The 17,748-nt window shown below is 39.5% G+C and overlaps 1 protein-coding gene across 1 annotated transcript in view; it reads right to left on the bottom strand.

Moving 5' to 3' along the window:
- The window catches only part of LOC121523518, a 31,581-nt gene extending 19,133 nt beyond the window's left edge, over positions 1-12,448 (bottom strand). The window contains exons 1-4 of the mRNA XM_041808437.1: positions 12,316-12,448; positions 1,661-1,720; positions 1,281-1,301; positions 850-1,122 (exon numbers count right to left, since the gene is read on the bottom strand). Coding sequence (XP_041664371.1) covers positions 850-1,122; positions 1,281-1,301; positions 1,661-1,706 — 340 coding nt within the window. The 5' untranslated portion in view covers positions 1,707-1,720; positions 12,316-12,448. The remainder of the gene's footprint in view (positions 1-849; positions 1,123-1,280; positions 1,302-1,660; positions 1,721-12,315) is intronic.
- Positions 12,449-17,748: the final 5,300 nt, after the last annotated feature.

Raw genomic sequence — 17,748 nt, 5'->3', positions numbered from 1 at the left:
GTCCCTCTCGCAACTTTAAGGCCATTATGCTCAGCTTAATGTATAGAAGCATACTGCATTTATTTGAGAAACTACAAATATAAAGTATATTCTCAGTTAAGATATCAGTCTCAGAATCATGAAAAATAGTCAAAAATAAAAGACATGCTCTGCCTGATGCAAACTGATCTGATTGCAGCTAAACTTAAAAAAAAAAGTAAAAAAGAAAAAAACGACAATATTTGCCTCATATGATGTAATTTACATAGAGAACATTATATTACAACAAAAAAAAAAACAGATTTCGTAACCTGCCCCCTCTCACTAGAACCATATTTTAACATCACATATATATTTTTTAAATTCTACGGACATCTTATATTGTCTTTATCGGGCTTTTATCATGTTTTTCCTTTTTGCTGTTTGCCAGGGTCAGTCCTACACGTGTCTGTATCTGCCTGCCTGACTGAGTCAGTGACTGTACTTTCAGAGCCATACATATAGAGTTGGGTGATGGGCGTATCTCACTGGTCAGTGAAATGCACTGCATGCTTCAAACACACAACACACAACTAATCATAAGATTTGCGTGATCTCTGTCTTTCTATCTTAATCCTTGTGTTTTTTATGGCTTGTTTGTTTTTATGTTTTTATTATGTGACTTTTATTCATTATTTCAGCTGTGTTGAGTTTTTATTTCTGTGTTTCAGTTCCTGTGCAGCACTTTGGTAAACTTTAATGTTTTTATAATGTGCTACATAAATAAAGTTGATTGATTGACTAAAAATAATTGAGAATGCTTCGTTTATCTGAAAGTATTGACTTCCTGTTTCCTCATCTCTGTCTAGGTGAGAGGGAGGGATCTCTTACCTCTGACGTTGAGGTTGAGATGCTTGGCTGTGTTGGTGTTGTTGGTGTTCCTGATGACATACACTCCTTCATCTTCCTCCTGCACATCATCCAGCACCAGGTGGCCCAGAGAGTTGATGTGACACCGTGGACTCTCCACCTTTCCTTCTCGCATCAGAGTCACCTCTGGGAGGCCACTGACCTTGGGTTTGAACACCACCTCACCAACGTTCCCAGGTGGGACGTCTATGTGGATGTCCTCCCCAAAGAAGGCTGTCCTGTTTTCCTCTTTGACTGGTAAAAACATTCATATAGTTACATTAGATTTTTTTTGTTCAAATCTAACCTCTTTGCCTCAATTTAAATCTTATCACAATATCATCTCATGCACATTTTATCTCTCAAAACCATCCCCCATCATGCATTGCATCCAGGCTAGCATGCAGTTTTACCTTTCATAGATGCTGACACAACTGTGAAAGAAAAGACAAATGTGTTTATTTTATTCTATATCTCATTTCAGTGTTCTTCTGATCTCCAAACCAGTTTCTCTGTTCTTATTGGGAAAACACTTCAACAGAAAGTACATGAGTGTTTGAAATGTTAATGCCACACATAATGACTGTTATAAATAAACCAGATGTAAACACAATCAGGCTTTCTTTGCAAGAAATGAAAGCATGAAAGGGCAGATTAAATATATCAGAAAATTACAAATACTCTAGCTTCACTTCTCTGTGGTGCTGAAACACATCGAGTTTTGCAAGAAGCTGGTTTCAGCCATTTATTTATCCAAACCCAATCCCAAGTGACTGATTATATTAGTGCTTACCGGTGCAGAACAGAGCGCTGAGCACTGCAGAGCTGATTACTTTCATTCTGAATAGTCTGTCTGGAAAGAAAGGGAGACAGAAAGCCACACATAAGATACAACAAACAGAGAAAAGCTTTTTATATTATGATTCTGAGGACAGATATCAAAAGAAAGTTTTCTTAAAAAAAAAAAAAAAAGAGAGATTTTTTTAACCATCAAGATACAGTGATCTTATTTGACAGGAATATTTACTTTAAAAGGTCAGTTTGCTGAAGGGAGAGATCCATTTTCTGATTTGGGTTGTGTTTAACTAAAAGACAAATCTGCAGGGCAGAAGTATGTCGCTTCTGATCAGGTTGAAGCTCTGCACCATCCTGCTCCACTAAACAGTATCTCACAAATTAGCTCTTCAAATACCTGAGGGAGAGCACCGCCAAAAATCCCTGACAATAAAATCCATAGTGCTGCTGTAGAGCAGAATTTACTACCAGGTCGGGTTTTATTGACAAAGTGGCTTGAAGACACTGCAGGGTGAGCTGAAGAGCAGCTAAGACTCTGAGCCAGAGATGTAGAGAAGGGAGAGAAGAAGTAAAAGCAATGAAGAGAGGAAAAGAAAAGGAAGAGGAACGATGAATGAACTCAAAAAGACATAAAGAGAGAAACAGGCGAGATAGAGAGCCATCCTGCTGGGGCGATGACATGGACAGGAGCCAGTTGGCATGAGATAACTATCTGACCTTTCACTGCTGCAGTGGATTAGACTAAGCAGTAGCGGTAGCAGTTATCAAGGTGGGATAATTAGATCACAGAGAAAATGGAAGAGACAGGAAGAAATGGCTATAAAGAGAAGACCCATGAATGGAAAATACAGTCAACATCATATTAAAAAGCCCTAATCTTAAAGGTGCAGTGTGTATAATTGAATATCAACATCTAAAAGCACATTCTAGATAGACGTGTTCATTTCTCTGTGGAAACTGTCACAACCAGTGGAATTTGAAAAAAAAATGTGTATGTTTTTTGTTTCCTTCTATGTTACCATAGAAACATGCAAAATGCAAAAATCAAAGATGGCAGCATCCATGGAGGGGACCCTCCTTATAGATGAATAAAAGGCTTAACCTGAGTTGATTTTAAAAAGACGCAATTTTTCTGTATTTAGGTGATAAAACACTAAATTAGCCCCACTTATAAATTCACTATATTGCCAAAAGTATTCACTCACCCATCCAAATAATAAAAATCAGGTGTTCCAATAATTTCCATGTCCACAGGCGTATATAATCAAGCACCTAGGCATGCAGACTGTTTCTACAAACAATTGTGAAAGAATGGGTCGCTCTCAGGAGCTCAGTGAATTCCAGCGTGGTACTGTGATAGGATGCCACCTGTGCAAAAAGTCCAGTCCTGAAATTTCCTCACTCCTAAATATTCCACAGTCAATTGCCAGTGGTTTTATAACAAAATGGAAGTGATCGGGAACGACAGCAACTCAGCCACAAAGTGGTTGACCACGTAAAATGACGGGCTGGGGTCAGCGGATGCTGAGGCGCATAGTGCACAGAGGTCGCCAACTTCCTGCAGAGTCAACCACCACAGACCTCCAAACTTCATGTGGCCTTCAGATTAGCTCAACAACAGTGTGTGAGAGCTTCATGGAGTGGGTTTCCATGGCCGAGCAGCTGCATCTTAGCCATACATCACCAAGTGCAATGCAAAGCGTCGGAGGCAGTGGTGTAAAGCACGGCGCCACCAGACTCTAGAGCAGTGGAGACGCTTCTCTGGAGTGACGAATTGCGCTTCTCCATCTGGCAATCTGATGGACGAGTCTGGGTTTGGCAGTTGCCAGGAGAATGGTACTTGTCTGACTGCATTGTGCCAAGTGTAAAGTTTTGTGGAGGGGGGATTATGGTGTGGGGTTGTTTTTCAGGAGCTGGGCTTGGCCCCTTACTTCCAGTGAAAGGAACTCTGACTGCTTCAGCATACCAAGAGATTTTGAACACTTCCATGCTCCCAACTTTGTGGGAACTTGACTGAACTTGACTGGCCTGCACAGAGTCCTGACCTCAACCCAATAGAACACTTTTGGGATGAATTAGAGCGGAGACTGAGAGCCAGGGCTTCTCAGCCAACGTCAGTGTGTGACCTCACAAATGCGTTTCTGGAAGAAAGGTCAAAAATTCCCAAAAACACACTCCTAAATCTTGTGGAAATCCTTCCCAGAAGAGTTGAAGCTGTTACAGCTGCAAAGGGTGGACCGACGTCATATTAAACCCTATGGATCAAGAATGGGATGTCACTTAAGTTCATAAGTGAGTCAAAGCAGGTGAGCGAATACTTTTGGCAATATAGTGTATCATGCTTCATTTAAGTCTGTAACACTAAATGCTACAAGACTAAATTTTATGCACTGCATCTTTAAAGCATATCTTCATCTTAAAGTCACAGGATGAAGTACAGGCAGAAACTTCATTTTCTAAGTGTTTTAAATATTTATTTCAGCACCAAAAACAAGTCTCAAGTCTCCAACCTAATCACTTCTTTCTTTTGCATTATCTCATCGCAAAACTTCTGGGAATTTTATGTCATTTTATAGAGAACAAAATGTGACAGTAGGCCATATTTTACAAAACAAAGTCAGAGGAGAGGCAGTCATTTTCTCTTCCAGTGATGGTGAATGGGACTAAATTGTACTTTTCCCAGTTTCATCTCTCACAGTATCTATTTTCCAGAAGAAATGCTTGCTATTATCAACCAAAAGGCCAAAATGTCACACTGTAATTTTCTCAAATTCATCTGAATATGATACTCATGTGTAAATATCACTCTTTGTGCTCGCTCTGACACTGTGGAAAAATACATCCTGGAAGTCACATGTAGGTTTGCTGGCAGGACAAAACACTGGCATCAAACCGGCATCAACCTGCCAGGAGATAGCACTCTCGATTTCTCTGAACTAGACTGCTGAGGCCTCAGACTGATCTTTGCACTTCAGAGTCCTTCTCAAGAGAAGTGTAGATTTGAACACCTTTAACTTACAACGGAACCAGGATAGAAGGAATAATAATGTAAGAGGCATTGTGTTCACGAGAATTCATTGAAAACATTTGAGACTGAAGCAGTCTGGGATGTGAAAATGTTTTGACATCATGTATAAAACATGCCTGAATCAGGGCAGCTAGTCTGCACTGAGATCTGATCACCATTGTGCAGATGAAAATTTAAGATCACAGATCAGAGCTACATGAGGACATATGTGTCTGAAGTTAGATCACTCTGGTTTTGAAAAATGAAGTCAGTGTGGAAGTGCAAAATCTGTCTTTTTTCCAGAGAATAAACTGTGGTCAACTATGAAGAGGATCCTGGGATCAACCCAGCCCAAAGGTAAACCAACACAATGAAAGCCTGCTATCCCAAATGTGATCATCCAGTTCTTCTCACTGATTTTTACTCTGCATTTATGCTTTGTTTCAAATAGCATGTGTAGATATAGACCATATTCTATGACTAGGTGTATGTGATCTGAGCTTTTTTCAGCCTTTGAATGCAGTGAATTCATTTAAAGATCAGCTCTGCTATCTTTAAACTACATCACCACATTCTCAACAAACAATGGCACCCATCTATGGCTGACATCTATGACTTAAAAAGACCCACAATGCACCTGCTGTGATGGACTGAAGCTGCAGCTGAGAGATAAACACCTATTGAACCGTCCAGATGCAGCTAAGGAACAGAAAGTTGCACATATATGCCACAAGCCTGTCAGTTTTCTGTTTCTCCACAAGGCTTGTGTAACATCACAGATTTTAGCCTGCAGACATTAGAAATGTCAGAGATCTGCATCAACAAAGACTCATTGTGCTGTTTGTATCCCCTGCAGCATTATATATGGAAATAGAATCACTGCATCTTTAGACTGAAAAGGGGGCAATAAAAGCCATTGAATTCCTGCCAGCTGCTTCAGATGAGGGATAAGAGTGCCATTTAGAGGAAAAAGGAGAAAGCCCATGTAATCTCCCTCTGCACATCAACAGAGTAAATGACACCTGAGTACTAAAGTAGGCAGAAAACGCCTCACAGTGCTCTTAGCCTGTGCGTAAAACATTGTAATCATGGTATATTTTTCTAATCAGTGCCTGGTGGAGCAGGTTAGAATATTCTAATGTTCAACAGAGCCATTAGCGTGCTGTATGTGCAAGTGTTGTCATAAGAGACAGAAATTAGAGGTTTGAATCACTGGTGGAAAAGTGCCGTACATCTGAAGGAGAAATGAGCAGTTGCTGCTGATTTTATAAAAGCTGTGTCGAGAACAATTGACAAGGAAGCAGCAGATGTAATCCAAAGTGAAAGTTAAGAGATGATGTCAGAAAAGTGCAGCCAAAGTTGTGGAAGTTAAAAACCCATCTTAAACAGTGTCGTAAGGTTACATAAGGCCAAGGGGAGACCTACACTTTCTCTGCTGCACTTTCTGCCATTGATGCATCTACAAACATTACACAGGCTGCTGTGTTATTGGCAAACATAGGAAAGCTATCTGGAGCCCGGTGCAATGGGAGGTACCAAAAAATGCTCCATTCTAACCTGCAAATACCACATTATCTATGTCTGCAGCGTTGCACGAACTCTTACTGATTGTTCCTTGGATGAGGTGAGCCCAAGGTGAGAGTAGAGTGCATTAAGAAAGATTTGAGTTTCCTTGAAAGTGTGGAGTCAGATTACATCCAGAGGTTTAAAACCTCAAGGATTAAGTTCTCTCATTCATGGTGTCATGTTACCTCTGTGACCCCATGATATACAGATGACCTTGCCTTGTGACGCAGGAAGGGGGGTAATGTTGATGTAGCGATGAGATTAACCATCAGGGGTTGGTGAGTTGGATGTTTTGAGCTTTCTAGTTCCTGACTGGGTTGACTTGCTCGATGTGGATTGATGCAGACGGAGTATGTGGACTTTTAGGGTAAATTTAAGCAATGATAGCCAGATTTTATTTTTGATCTAAATACTCTCAATCGCTTTTATGGTTGCTTCAGTAGAATGTAGTCTGTTTTAAAAGCTGATTGAATCCAAGCCAAGGAAAGGAATGATAGCCAGAGGCAGGTGCTCTTGCTACAGATCCTTATAATATTAAATCACTTCTGTTGAGGGCCTCAGCTGGGTCTTTTAGGGGTGGGTCTGATGGTAACACAAGCATTGCAACACAGAGCTGCAGTACAGGCCTGTAGATGTGGATATATTCTGGATATGCTAGTGCAATGGAAAGTGCAAAATAAGGAAATCAATTTGGGTTTTCTATCAGATTCCTGAATGGGATGGAAGATTTTTGCAGTGTCACAGAGAGCATGGATTCGCATGAGAAAAAAAAGATTTGGCCTAGTGAGTATGTCTGCACACCCTGCGTGAGGAGGCTATGGAGGTTCAAGTCTGGACTGTGGCTCCTCTCCTAAGTGTCATTACCCTCTCTCTCTCTCTCTCTCTCATTTTCAAACTCGGCCCTAGGTCCTATCTCAAAAGGCATGACTGAACAAAAATATTTCATTTTTTAAGGGTAGTTTTTGAACTCAGTGGATGTGTCCATCTACATATTGCATGAATCATATTTAGTAAGTGGTCCGTCAAACAATGACATAGTGACTGAGGAAAAATAACATTTTTGTGTCAGGTTATTTTTCTCTGTATTGTCTACTAAAGCAAAAAGGAGTTTAAACTGTTTGTTTCAGGGTTGTGAGGGCTCTGCAGTGATGGGACCTGCCTGTTTCCTGACCCTGGAGTGGTATACGTCCAGGTTGGAGGGCAGGGATTCTCTCAGCGTATTCATAACGGGGCTGCTATGAAGCGTGAAATAAAGATGCTATCATGGCTGACAGCATGATGTCCATTTGTAAACTCTGACTCTGAATAAGGTCACTGCTCTCTCTAGGACCAATCCCATCAACCAAACTGAAGCTATATATGTGTGACACGTTGAGCAGCCTGCTCAGAGCGAGAGTTTCAGTTTAAATGTTGATCTCATCAGCCCAGCATCAGTCCTGGCTGACAGACTTAACAGCCTTTATGCCTCATCTCATTTCTCCAATATGAGTCAGGGGGGCGGAAGCATCCTCCTGTTCATCACAATACTGAGTCTTTTATTTCAGGCTCCCTCAATATCTGCTTTCTTCCTCTGAAACAGTTCCCTCTTGTTCAAACTTGTCTTTGCCTTGTAATCTGTCTCCATCCTTAATTATCCTTCTAACTAATTCTCAACGGCTTAGTTAACATTGAATACTTTGTGAAGTCACAGCTGGTCAAATAGTTTTTATTTTTTGTAGTTATTCCACAGTCAGTGCAGGTCTGGACACCTTTGATACAGCTCTATTAGCTTCTCATGAATTTATCCAAGAGAATGTTAAAGTTTCCAATTTAATAAGGCAGATATATGCATGTTCTGAGAATTTAGAACATCCTATTGGGTTATAATGACAATTCTCATCACAGTGACAGAAACAGTAAAAATATGGACAATTATGGATTCAACTAAACTAAATACTGCAGTACCAGCAGAGGGATTTCTTCTGCTTTTGGCTTCCCTTGTTCAATGACAGTCACTGAAGTAGTACCACCTATCAGTGGGGCTATGCTTAAATACAAATATACATTACACTGTATTATGAGTAATACAGACATAGATGTACAGGACAGTAGGAAGAATCTGAGGAGTTCTCGGCTGCTCTAACAGTCATGACAAACTTAGTGAAAAAACAGGAAGTGAACAGCACACAAGCTTTGACTTCATGAAGAGTCTCCTGTATGAGAGCTGACACTGAACACTGACTGCACTAAGGAGGAAGATACTTCAGAGGAAGATCAAGAATAGTGTGACTACTTTTGTTTCTCTGATGGCTTTTTAATGTTCATATTAGAAGATTAGAAAGTAATCTTCTAATATCAAAGTAGAGTTGCACATGATTATCACAGACCAGGTACATGAGGAAAATAAAAGAACTCTTCTGGGGGGGCAAGAATTGATTTCTGCATTGAGAAACTCTACCAAAAGGCCCTGTTTAGAGCGGTTTATGACTATGCCAAGTATTTTAAAGTGTAAAAATTGTGACGATTTGTTTCAAAAGAAAAACTAAAGAGGATCCAATTGCAAAGCATAAAAAAGTTTATCTAAAGGGGATATATTGTGCAAAAATCCCTTTTTCAGGCGTTTCTAACAAAAATACGTGCCCATAGCCTGTCCACAATCCCCTAAAGTACTCCCCCACCTTCAGAAAATGTGTGCTAAAATAAGCCGTTCTCAGATTTTCCCCTCATGATGTCATGTGGGGAGTTAGCCCCACCCCCAGGTTCAGTTGGCCCCAACTAGGAAGAAAGTTTCGCTCTCCTCTCCTGATCCTCCTCTCAGCTGCCAGCTGAGAGGAGGATCCTGAGAGGGGCGGAGCCCAACAGCTCAATGACATTTAAAGCCACAGACACAGAAACGGCTCGTTCTGAGCAGGCCCTGACAACAGAGGGGTTTTTAGACATGCAAAAATCCAATACTGGAGTGTTTTTTCAGAAACAAACTTCACAGGCATGTTTTGGGGACCTCTGAGAACAATATAAACTTGTCTTCAAAAAGTAAACTTCCAAAATACAAAAAGCTCACCTAAATATCACAGAGAAACATTGGGGGCCAAAAGACTTTACGTGAGACACTCAACGGACTGACAAAGGACACCAAGACTAAATAGACTGGGAGTGATTAGACACAGGGAGACAGGTGTGGCAAACGAGACACAGGTGAAACAGGTGAGAGCAATCAAAGAGGAGGAAACCAAGGCAGGAAGAAAAGCAGAAATCACACAAGGGAGGAAAACTACAAAATTAAACAGGAAACATGGAACACTTCACAAGACAGCTCCAAAAAAGCACCCAGGGACTGAAAGATGACAAAAGACATTAAACACTAGAAACTAAAACTAACAGGTACTACAAAACACAGGAGGATGCAATGACAGACTTCAACCATAGGGAATTAAATACATAAAGAACTCAACGCAAGGAGGGAGACAATGAAATATATTAAAAAAGGGAATAAATAAAACTCTGAAAAGCTAAATCAAAACTCAAAATCATCACAAAAATATAAACATTCTTGATTCTTCAGCTACTTTTGTGTCCCAAAAGTAGTGAAATATTCAGGCAAAAAAAAATATAAAATAGTTTTTAAATGTCATTTTTTAGCTCATTTAACTTCTGTACTTCTGTACTTCCTCAGCTGATGTCCATCCAGGCTTTCTCATTGTGATGGGAAATATGTCGTTTTTTAGAGATTCAGACTATTTGGCTCAGCTCAGCAGAGCTGGTTGTTTGGCTCTACTACTTCAGCTTTTTAAATGTGGATTAAATAATAACAAAAGAGAGGAAAGAAAGCCAGCTCTCAAACGAGAGCTAGCTACAGTGGCTCATATTAAAGAGTCGTAGTAGAACAGGCTCATTCATGAACAGCTCATTATCCCTCAGTCTCTCACCTCACAGGGTTTATTCTGTTCTTAGTACATCACAGTTTCAATTAACAGCAAGTTTTTTAAATATGTTTCAGGAGCTCAGGCAGCCTTTTAGCTCAGTACTAGACTCCTCTAGACTCTTGTCTCCCTTTGTCTGCATAGATCATACTCCATGCTAGGAGGTTCTGCAGGACTGAGAATTTTTTGTAAAGTTTAGGGATTGTACTCAATGTAGAGGTTTTCAGATGATCACTGCAGCTTAGAGGTCCATTTAGAGCTGTAAAATACTAACTTTCTTCTGTTCCTATTCATTCTTTATGGCTTTCCCCCAAATCCTGACCTCCAACAGACACTCAGGATCACCTGACTGCAAACAGATGTTAAACTTATTTGCAAAGGTGGGAAATGGAAAAACCTGTTGTGATGAAATTGTGTAGTTTACCTTTTGTATGTATCGTATCAGGACTTGAGAGTACATCCCTGAGCACATGTATGCTTGTTATGTTTTTAAAGTTTGCCTGATACATATTATTTAAATTAATACTTACGGAAGATGTTTAATATTTATATATTTTTTGTGATTTAGTTAAGAGAGAGCTATGGATCCAGATTAGCTTGTTGCTTTCAACAGGGTTTTTCATCCCATATCGATAGACTGGTGCTTTCCTGTGCTGCAACAAACAAATAAATACAAACAAATCTCTCTATTGCTGCTTGGTCTAATATTATTAATACATTTTATTATTTTTATTTTTATTTTATTACTCTTAATCTTGAGGCTTGAGTGATCCAGATATGTGATTTCTCTCTGTTTCTCCTCTAGACTGTGTATTTTGACCTTCTTTCATTCTTCCTCTTTGTTGTTGTTTTAAGGTGGAGAGAAGCAAACATCTTAAAGCACTCAGTGGGTTTCTCTGCTGGTTTCCCTCCCTTTTTTAACTTTTAGTTCTCCCATGAGTCTCTCTGGTGTTCTTCTTGACTGCTGCATGACCCAGAATTGCTTGTCTATAACAATTAAATATCTTTCTGCCGCCTTGTTTGCTGATCTGGTTTTGTTTTCTCTCTACAGTGTGAACCTCCTCTGCATAATTTGGGGGTAAATCAAGGTGTTTATAATTAATATTTGAATTTTTAATTGAAAGCCAGAGAGATCAATACAACTGCAAAAGTGTTCCCCCTCTCTGCATCTGTTTGTCCCCTACTCTGTCCTCCACCCCCACCTCCACCTCCTCTCCCCCTCCTCACCCTTTACGCAGCCCACACACAACCTGGAGCAGCTGCTGGTGCACCAAGGGTGTGTCACGACCGGCATGAATGGGGGCTGTCCCATTACGGGGATGTCCGGATAGAAGATGGAGGAAGGACAATGAATGAGTAATGAAGAGATGAGGCTGTGGTTGGAATCCTCAGTGTGTGTAATAAAAGCCTTTAAACACTGGTATGTAATCTCTATTCTGCTTCATATTTCCACAAAGACACTTATTTCATAAAGGCTTGAACTGGATTTAAACTAAATATATCAGGAAGGGTCCTGGTTCCATGTTGCACTCATTAAGCCAACTCAGCGTCTTATTAAGAATGCTGTAGAGCACAGCAGCATTGCGTAACCAGAGCTGTAACCACCAGAAAATACCCCAGTGTGGAGGGGGTATCCCACACACAGGGCAGGATAATGCACCACAGCTTGGCCAGTGAATATACAATTATTAGCCAACTCTGTCCTATGAAGGAACAAAACATGGCGTCCCATTTCAGGCATGTAAATGTGGGTAGATGTTCATTTTCAGAGAGCAGCAGAAGCAGGAGAGAATCTTCAGCATGAACCACAGATGTGATGAAGAAAGGAGGCCATTCGGTGCACAAATCTGCTCCCTATGAAACTCAGCAATCACTGCATTCCTCTCTGACTCTTATCGTTTTCTTTCGTGGACTTCAGAGCTCAAACTCTCTCCTTTTGTGTTAGGAAACGGTTAATTTGCTCAATATTGTGTGGATGTCCGGATTAACACCCCGCACTCACGCCTTCGCTGCGTTGCTCTTGGTTACACGCCCTAAATCTGCCGTATGGGACCAGCAAACAGTCAAAACATCAGAAGAAAGCTGCAGAATTTAACCCACTACCTCCCTGTTTGGACCAAACACTGAAAAAAAAAGGCTAAACGCGGTAATACACAAGTATAATTGGATGATAGTATTTACCTTTGCCAAGCCTCGGAGCCGAAAACCAGCAGAGTGGGAGGGAGGGGCTGAGGAAGGATGCTTTCTGGAAATGCTCTGTTTTTCTCCCTTTATTTCATTAATGTCGTCCACCCCATCACCCCAACAACACACTTCAGTGGGGCCGCATCGGGAGTAACTGGAGAGTTTCGGTTGATGTCGGGTTTGTGGACCATTTGGAATCGGCAGCGCTCGGGAAGCTTCGGTAAAACTCGTCAAACCTGGCTCAGAGCCACAGCAGGAGGCTCTGCAGTTTGTTTCAGGACATGCACGATTCATCCTGAACGAGGGGGATTTCCTGGCAGTTTGAAGCTGAAAGAGTTGCTCTTTTTGGTTGTTGTTGCTTCTGTCGATTATATTTGAATATTTGCTTTGTTTTTATTTTTAAATTGAGGTTTCAAGTAAACTTTTAGATGTCCTGCACTTTTTATTTTTTCCTTATTATTAAACAATGCATAAAAATAATAAAGCACACTACAGCCTTCCAGGTTTTATTTTTGTGAAGTATGGGTGAGGGAACTGTTACTGAAGGGGTTCAAACTATGAGCTCACGACCCCCAAAATAAAGGTGCCAGTGACCGAGGACCCCCACTGAACCTGAAGGTGGTTGAACACATCCTAGAATAGTCACGTGGAGACAAGGCCGCCCATTAAAGGGGAAAAATGGGAGAGCTTTTTGGGACCCCCAAACTGGGGGCCAGCAAAATCATGGTCCATTGTAAAGTTAAGCTGTGTTTTTTTATATTTAACCTGAATAATAACCACTCTTATCAAAGAAACACATTTTAATTCATGGGTGTAGTAAGTAGTTCTCTTAAAAATATAAATACTTTTGTTAAAAACAGAATTAAAATATGTTAAAAATAGCTAAAATGAGTTAATATTGGGGAAAAAATGGTGGGAAAGGTGATCAAATTAGATTTTAAAAGTAGCAGAAATGAGTTAGAAATGCCAAAAATTACATGAAAGTGGCAAAAGCAACCAGAAAATGGCAAAAATGGGTTAAAGTGGCAAAAATGGGCGTATAAAATGGTAAAAAGGGATTCAGAAGTGGCTGAAATGGTGTTAAAGGTGCAAAAATAGGTGGAAATTTGGTGAAATGGGATGAAAATTGATGTAAACTGGCAAAAAAGGGTTAGGCAATTTGGTGTAAAGTGGCAACAGTGTTATTCAAAAATGTTCTTAGTTAGGGAACTGGAGACCCCCTGTCAGTGTCTCGTGACCCCCAATGGGGTCCCGACCCCAACGTTGAGAACCACTGGGTTACTGGCTCCTGTTGGCACAAAATCTCTGCAGGACAAGAAGAAATTGTTATGGCCTGGAAACTTATCATGTCCAGCTTGTTCTCTGTATTTTGAACTCATATTCATTTAAATGTAAATAAAGTGAATGGGCATCAAATGACATTTATGCCTCACCTCATGTGAATATTTGCACTGATTAATCTACTTACCGTACCAATTACTAATTTAATTTTTATTTAATTTAACCTATTAACCATACTCAAATGCTGTAAGAAGTTTCTCTATGGTAAAATGCCTCGCCTTATACACCTCTGCTCTAATCAACTATCTTAAATTATCTACCTCATATAAATCTCCCCACATCCCCTCATGCTTTATACTTCTGATCATGTCTAGTCAGCATTACTGCACCCTTTGCACATCTTGCAACCATACTGTCTATGCACACTGATTTGTACCTACAAGAGCATGTACACATTTAAATCTTCATTTCTTAAACTTTTTCAGTTTATTTATCTTTTGTATTTGATTCTTAATTCCTTTATTCTGACTTAAATGCTGCTCTTTCCTTGTAATATCTAGTAAAGATGTTTTATTCATCTTTTATTGAGTCCATTTGAACTTTTTCAATGATGTTGCTATGGTGATGTCAGCGTGGTTAACAAAGACGGGCTAGGATAAACTGTTAAACTTTGCAAAAAGATTGGTGTCATTGACTTGAATGATCTTGGCTGCATTTTTTCAGGTGAAGGCCTCAGAAGGCAAAGGCCATCCAGGGAGACCCTCAGCACCCTCTGCATGGAGAGTTAACGGTGCTGCTGTCCATGGTCCTGAATATTTTCTTCATTTTTCTGCTGACGCTGTCCAAGGTCCTGATTCTTAGTCCAAACTAGAAGTGCTGTTTTTCCGTTTAAAATAATTGTGAGACATTACGTTATGGTCTTGGGTTATGGTTTGCCAAGTGATTGATATACAGTCAGGTTATCTTATTTTAAATACACAGACAGACGGATCATTAACGAGAATAATTTTGTTTCGGTGCCAACGTATCACAGAAACCTGAGAACCTCTTGACAACTAAATTGTGCTCTGAACAGGGCTATCAAGATTCACCGAGCTAATCGTAATTAATCAAGGTCCTCGATTAGTGCTCTAATTTTTTGATCGCAATTAATCCCATGGTTAACAGGCTGTTTCAATGCCCACTATGGTTAAGCCATGTCAGTTTCTCCCTGCAGCCTCAATGTAAAATAAGTCAGAAGACCGCTCAGTGGACAAGTAAACAGTCATCTTGACCATGTGTTATCAAACATTTACTCTTTTCTGTCTCCTAAAACCCTTTAAATCCATAACATGTTCCCTTTTCATGGTTGAGTTCATGCCATAATCTTCTGTCTACCTTTAAAAAGCATTTCTTTATTCAAAAAAGAAGTCAGGTACTTTAAAGACAGCTGGTGAATCCAAAATGACACAAAAAGAGTTAAAAAGGCAAATTGGTGGAATTATTATTGATTAAAAGAGTGTGATTAACCACAATTAACTATAGAAATTCTGAGATTAATCACAATCAAAAATTTTAATAGTTGGACAGTCCTAGTTATCCATATTAAATGTTTTATATTTAAAATGTGTTATTATTTTTCTGCTAGCTGTTAGCATCAGAAACAAAGCTGTCACAGGCAGCTTTCCCTGATTAAACTTCAAGCACCAGCTACAAACTAACTCATTAAATCATATTGATTCATATAGATTTTGACAAACAGATCAATCAGGTAGTCAGAGTAAGTTTCATGCAGCTCTTCATCATCCTCAAACCCAGACCAAGTTTCTGTACTCCTGACCTGAAAACTCATCCTGCCTTGATTACTGTAACTCACTGTGATTTTGTATCAGACAGTCCCGTCTATTCTGGCTTCAACTCATCAGAAATAATTCTGATGAGTTTGTGGCAGCTACACATCTCAAAAAAGTAGGGACGGGGCCATGTTAATCACTGTGTAGCGGCCCCTCTTCCTCTAACAACAGTCTGTATATCTGGGAGGTGAGGAGACCAGTTCAGCACGTAAACTCTTCTGCAGTGAAGCCATTGTTGTGCTGGTACTTATTTTAAAATAATACTAAAAAAGATATTTTGATACGTAAAGGTTTATTGTGGTTTCTGAACTGCGCAGCACATGACCCCCATCTCAGTCAGAACAATGTGTTTAATACAGAGTTAAAAGTTCCTGTCTTGGCTGACTCCTAATCCAATCACAACAGTTCCTCAGCAAATCACAGCGGTCAAAGTTACCCATCATGAACATGAATGTCACAGTTAAAATATCACATGAACATCTGGCATTCTTCCCTGAACCTTAACTGCTGAAGTTGGAAAAGCAAGTCCATTAACTTTCATCAGAACTGGCTGCTCTCAATGTTTTCTTAACAATTCCTTGAAAAGGACATCTGTGTGTGTGTGTGTGTGTGTGGGGTCACAGATGTGTGTGAGTCTCTAAAATGTGCTTCTTGTCAGTTTGGGTGCTCATCTCCTCTGACCTCATGGGAGCACATGTTGCTCTAAAACCTCTGTCTACTTTCAGCATTGATAGAGCTTTTCCAGATGTTGTAAGCTTCCCACAACATAGATACCAATGCAACCTCATACCGTTAGAGATGCAGACTTTTGAACTGAACAGTTTTCCACTTTGCCTCAGTCATTTTAAAAAATAGCTTTAAAACAGCTTTTGCCCAGAGAAGAGGCTTTAACTTGCTTTTGTGGATGGCATGGTGATCTGTGTTGATAGACAGGGATTCCTGGAGGTGTTCCTGAGCCCATGCAGTGATTTCAAGGACATAATCATCCTGTTTTTAAAGCAGTGCTGCCTGAGGGCCTGAAGATCACCGGCATCCAGTATTGATCTTGTCCCTTGCACACAGAGCTTTCTCCAGACTCTCTAAATCTTTTGATGATATTTTCTACTGTAGATTCAGGGATATTTAAATTCTTTGCAATTTTACATTGAGGAAGAAAGATTCTTGTGGAGCGGAAGTTTTTTGCAGATTGGTGAACTGTGCTTCTGAGTGACTCAGTCATGCTACTGACCTGTCGCCAATTAACCTAAGAAGTTGTAAAATGCTCCTCCATATGTTACTTACTTTTTTGTCCCTGTTTTTTTTAGATGTGTTGCTGCCATCCAATTCAAAATGAGCGAGTCACTAGCCTCAAAGTATAATTGCCTAACTCTGCTTATGTTAAGGTTTTCAGAAAAATAAGCAGCATTAGAAGAGTGCAGTTAGGCAGAAGTCACAAATTCCCCCAAAAATGACTGAATTCAGCTATGAGGCTAAATAAGTGTTTTTCATGAAATGGTAAAATGTCTGTCTCCTTTTTACCTCATTTGTTTATGTTCTATTATTAATAAAGTATGGGTTGTTTATAAAACAATATATTTTGTTTTCTTTACATTTTACATAGTGCCCCAAGTTTTTTGGAACCAGAGTTGTAATTTTGTCTAATTTTTACACCATAAAGCTTTTTGGGTCTACGGTTCAAAATTCATTAGATTTGAAATAATATAGACTGAAGATGGGACAGAAAACTCCGACTGAGCCTAGCTTACCTCTGAAGAAATAAGATTTTCAACCTAAACAAAGTTTTCCTGGTTAAAAATGACAAAGCCAGTAAGTAAATAGTCTAAATGAATACATTTTGGTCTTAACAATAACATCTGCATTTTTGTGTTGTTAGCATTAAAATTTCTATACTGACTGAGAGCTTGAACAAAGTTTTAATCACATTTAAACTTCATCAATAACAACAAATACCAGAATTTTTTTCCTAAAAATGCCTTTTATTTTGCACAAATGTTTCAGTCACTGGAGTTTATTTGTTTGATGGGAATCCAAAAAAAGGTACAAAATTTAAAGCTCTTAAAAACACACAGACACAGAGAGAACACGGCTTAAAATTACATAATTTAATTCAAATTCAAAATGTAGTGGCTCAGAGTGTAAACATTCACCAGAATGTAAACATGTGCACTTTTTCACAGGCTAAAAAACATCTTTATTGATTAAATATTCATTCATAAAAGTTTAATGTCAAATAAATACAAGTAGAGTTTAGCTTCTCCCATGAAATGTGTAGATGCAGAAAACACTGAAAACTCTCCAGGGCAGGGGTGTCAAACTC

This window comes from Cheilinus undulatus, linkage group 16, assembly GCF_018320785.1.
Source record: "Cheilinus undulatus linkage group 16, ASM1832078v1, whole genome shotgun sequence".
In the NCBI taxonomy this organism is placed as follows: Eukaryota; Metazoa; Chordata; class Actinopteri; order Labriformes; family Labridae; genus Cheilinus; species Cheilinus undulatus.
This window is presented reverse-complemented; position numbering and strand designations above follow the sequence as displayed.